At 39.2% G+C, this 4,536-nt stretch overlaps 1 protein-coding gene across 2 annotated transcripts; it reads left to right on the forward strand.

Moving 5' to 3' along the window:
- Positions 1-694: 694 nt before the first annotated feature.
- On the forward strand, positions 695-3,287 carry LOC116210911 (protein COBRA-like). Of its 2 annotated transcripts, XM_031545053.1 has the most exons (6): positions 695-816; positions 897-1,099; positions 1,376-1,492; positions 1,942-2,021; positions 2,382-2,838; positions 2,962-3,218. In XM_031545053.1, the coding sequence occupies exons 3-6, from the start codon at positions 1,414-1,416 to the stop codon at positions 3,018-3,020; spliced, it is 675 nt and encodes a 224-aa protein (XP_031400913.1). In that variant the 5' UTR covers positions 695-816; positions 897-1,099; positions 1,376-1,413; the 3' UTR covers positions 3,021-3,218. The 2 variants fall into 2 exon arrangements, with proteins under 2 accessions (XP_031400913.1, XP_031400922.1); XM_031545062.1 differs by lacking the exons at positions 695-816; positions 897-1,099 and having other exon boundaries at positions 1,154-1,492; positions 2,962-3,287.
- Positions 3,288-4,536: the final 1,249 nt, after the last annotated feature.

Here is a 4,536-nt window from a genome sequence, read left to right on the forward strand (position 1 = left end):
CATTACAGCCGACGTTCCATCCGTTATGGCCGTTACGTAATGGCATTACGGTCGTTACAAGTAAGAAAACAAAACTCATCAATATATTAGCTTGTAACAGTATTGGACCTGCCGATACCGTTATGTAATGGCCGTTACAGACCGTTATGTAAAACCTTGAATGGTGAAAGGCGAAGCGTGCGCAAGCGGGACTGATAGCAAGCATTAGCGGAAGTGTAGAGACAGATGCGATCGGCGAGGTTCACGAGAGACAGGAGGCGCGGAAAGGAACTTTGGGGTTTATGGGACGATTGGAGGCGCGAAAATGGGCTTTCCTACATTTCAACTGAAGCATGCAAAAGAAGACAACTTTACGAGTAAAAGGATCATGTAAGTAAATAAATAAATAAATAAATAAATAAAAGACAAGGAGGGTAATTTTGGAATGATAAAAAGTACCGGAAACAAGTTGTATTTTAAGGTACTGAAAACAAGTGGTGTTTTTTAAATGGAAAAGAGATGTAATATAAGGTAGTAAAGTATATAATTTTAAATTATTTTAATATGCACGACTTTTTATTTTTTATTATAATATTGAATATTTATGCCTTTAAAATTATGTGGATCACAATATAGAACAAATGCATATTATTATTTTTTTCGTTGAATGAATAAATGCATATTAATAATTAATGGTGAGCGATTTGAAACGCATAAAAACTTCTGTTTTTCCCAATTCTCGACCAATGTCCCCTCATCCGCCTCCTCCTCCTTCAAGCACGCCATTATCACCATTGGTTGCAGCAGCTCCGGCTTCCTCCATCACTACACTCCCATGTAATTGCACTCTTCCACTTGTCTTCTTTACTATCTTGTCACCTATTCGTCTGCGACCTACTTACCATGTCTATGAATAGCATCGGACGATCGATTCAGTGCATCTCTGTCGACCCTCAAGAGCAGTGGATTCAAGGGGTACCCGTGACATGAAATTGCTGGCGTTGTCATGCGAGCCGCGAGGAACGGCATCGGCCTCTTCGTTTGCAAGGCCACCAGAACAACAGACTCGAAGACAATAAAAACTTACTTCTATGTTGTCTGCAAAAATTAGCCTGGCAAGGTCATATCTATGATCAACTCTTTCAAGAAGAACATCCATACATCGAATATACATACATATACATACATATATATATATATATATACACACACACACATTCTTGGGTACAAAAGACCAAAAAGTCAAACAAAAATAACTGATGGACCCTCTCATAAAACATATTTTTAATGCCCCATCTCCTCTCACCAAGGAAGCTCATGACTTGCCCATGTGATACAATTGACCTCTCCCTCTCTCACTCTCTCTATCTGCTTCTCTCTGCATTTGCCGGTGAAGATCTTTGATTGAGGCGAAGTCTGCTTCTAAAGGGAAAGATGGAGTCTCTCTCTAAGCTCAGTGGCATCTCCTTGGTGCTCCTGTTCTTGCTCTCCTGCTCCACTTTCGCATCCAGAGGTCAGTGACCCACCTGCTCCGCTCTTTCACCATTCCTAAGCTCTTAGGCTCATATATGTCTAATGGAACTTCTGCTCCTCAAACTGCCGCCTTTGCTTACTGTTGACCTGAACTGACCTCCAAGGTTGCTGCTTTCGATAGCTACTACCTCACATCGTATGATCTCTCAATTTCGAGCATTAAAGTGTGATTGGTGTCTGATTTTGCTCATTAACATTCATTGATTGCATAAGTTCTCTTCTTCGAAGTTCTTCTCTTGTTTGCACTCGAGTCGAAATCCGTTCGAGCCAATAGGTGTCTATGCTTCGCTGCAAATTCTTGATCTTTTTTCTGCAATGCTTTATTTAAAGGCTTAGATCTAGAATGTGGGGCTGCTCCAAGATAACTGTTGTATGAAGCTCAGGCTTTTGATAATTAATCAATATTCTTGTTTGATTGATGATCTGCAGAAGACTCCGATACGCCCAATCCCAACGGAAATGTCACTATCAAGTGGGATGTGTTGACGTGGACTCCCGATGGCTATGTGGTATGCAAATCTTACCTCTTTTCTATGAACTATCAATAAGCCAATGTTTAGTAGTTAATTTTTTTCTTTTCTATGCTGGAATTTCTTGTGCATGAATTGCAGAGAAGAAGTTCGAAAATATTGAGTATAATTACGACGAAGAGTTTTGGTTTCATTTTAGTCCTACGCCTCTTGATTGATTCAGCTCGAATAGTTTCTGCACTCCTAATGTAAACAAGAAAATGGATTGTTACCTAAAATCGAGATTAAATCTGAAATTATCGCATGTTGGATCGATAAATGAGCTAACACGGAGTCAGCCGATGATATCTTGTAATCCCGTGCTTCATTAATATCCAAAGTTGCTGTCCTGCTGGACAGGCTGTTGCGACTATATTCAACTTCCAGCGATACCGACAAATACAAGCCCCCGGGTGGACCCTAGGCTGGACCTGGGCGAAGAAGGAGGTGATATGGAATATGATGGGAGGCCAAACCACGGAACAAGGTGACTGCTCAAGGTTCAAAGGCAACATCCCGCACAGCTGCAAGAAGGACCCCACTGTTGTGGACTTGCTCCCCGGAACCCCTTACAATCAACAGATTGCCAACTGCTGCAAAGGCGGTGTCCTTAGTTCCTGGTTCAAAGATCCGGCGAATGCCTTAAGCGCGTTCCAGGTCATGGTGGGAGATGCAGGAACGACCAACAAGACCGTGAGGCTGCCCAGGAACTTCACCTTCAAGGCACCCGGACATGGATACATTTGCGGGCCTGCAAAGATCGTGAAGCCCACGAAGTTTATCACCCCTGACAAGAGGAGAGTGACCCAGGCTTTAAGTAAGTCACTTGCCCTAGCCTACTGGATCAAGAACGTTCTACTCATCTGAAAGTTCTAAGCTTGTCAGAGGAAGTCGGCGTAATATGTGTATCATTTAACAACTTTTGCCTACGGTCTTGCAGTGACTTGGAAGGTTACATGCACATACTCACGGTTCTTGGCTCAGAAGACACCGAGTTAAAGTGTAGATATGTGAAGAGTCGGACTACGAGTAGCTGGGAAATTAAACTTCTAAGCATATGCCAAGTCTCTGATGATTGTTTTCGACTATTATATAGCGATTGTATTTATCAGTTTGGTGTAATCTAGCTACTTGGTACTTTTTGATGTTATTAGTAAAAAGACTACGTGCGTTGCACTCAGTGCGCGTTTCGATGTTGTTGTGGGAAGCTTATCTTTTTTTTTTTTCAAAATAATAATATGTGACGTCAATAAATTTAACTATGTATACTCTTTGTCAATTTCAATTTTTTTTAACCTTTCAACAGTGTTATTCACTCAAATACTAATTCAACATAAGATTTTTATACCATGCACCGCCTGTGAAAATCGATTTTTCATAGGCAGCTTCTACAATAGTGACGTGTTATTTTCTATCCCAATAACGAACACCGTTAGCTTTTAAATTAATTTTATCTTTGTAATTAAAATTTTAGAAATTACCTTAAATAAAACATTGATTTTTTTTATAACAATAACAACTTATTGAGAGAAATAACCCTAATCAATACGTAAAAAGGACACAAAAGTGACAAAACTATCTCTACGTTTTTTCTCCTTTTCTGCTATATTCTTTAAGCTCCATGGATATATAAGTTCTCTAGCTAGTAAAAGACCCAATACGTGTGTAATCGAAAAAAAGACCAAATAAGTGGGCCACTGCTCAGTTCGATAGTGGCGAAAGAATGGTGTACACGTCAGAAAAATTTACACTTTTTATTCTTTGCTTTAATTTAACTTATGATTGAATTATATATAATCTTTCAACAAATAATTCATTCCATCTATTTAATTTCGAAATTTTTTTCCCGCTTCTTATTCAACCTTATAAACCAACTGCTACTTGGAGATGTGAAAGTAAGATTATGTTATTTCACTTTGTGACCACACATCTTTCCATCTGCTAGGGAAATCATTAACATCGCATTACCAGAGCTAAACATACGTATATTTATTCGCTGCATCATTTTCAAGCATTTCATCATTATTATAGATTTTGACTGTTCGCATAACACTGAAAAATCTATTTCAATAGACATCAATATGTACTTCTAAATATATTAGTAAAGTATACATGGATATCAGTGATTTTATAAATTTGTTGGTACTTGCAGTCTATGTTCCGTTAGTACGGGACTCATTTTATTTTATTTTTTTTCTTTTTTGTAGTGTTGAAAGGTATAACCCTCATTTCCGAGCTAGTCTCCTCCATGGTGACCATTTTTCAGTTGCCACCTTCTCCATGGCCACCATGTCTACATGCTACCAGCTCCATCACAGCTTTTGCCACCGCCTCCGTCCTTGCCACTGCTCCGGCAAACTCCCTTTACTGGCTTTTCCTTTGTTAATGACAGTGTATCGTATATTGGTTTTGTTACGATACCTTGGGGATAGTATAGAAAGGAGAAAACAATTGCTATCCAAATATCACCCAAATTCATGCTTTGTTTAGGTAAGAGGGAAAAGGAAGAAAAGCA

Source organism: Punica granatum, chromosome 1 (genome assembly GCF_007655135.1).
Source record: "Punica granatum isolate Tunisia-2019 chromosome 1, ASM765513v2, whole genome shotgun sequence".
Classification (NCBI taxonomy): domain Eukaryota; kingdom Viridiplantae; phylum Streptophyta; class Magnoliopsida; order Myrtales; family Lythraceae; genus Punica; species Punica granatum.

What these genes read in the sequence shown, in the direction of transcription:
- LOC116210911 (XM_031545053.1), top strand. Translation starts at nt 1,414, where the DNA reads ATGGAGTCTCTCTCTAAGCTCAGTGGCATCTCCTTGGTGCTCCTGTTC. An exon ending in CTCCACTTTCGCATCCAGAG is followed by an intron (nt 1,493 to 1,941) that starts GTCAGTGACCCA and finishes GATGATCTGCAG; the next exon opens with AAGACTCCGATACGCCCAAT. An exon ending in GAGAGTGACCCAGGCTTTAA is followed by an intron (nt 2,839 to 2,961) that starts GTAAGTCACTTG and finishes ACGGTCTTGCAG; the next exon opens with TGACTTGGAAGGTTACATGC.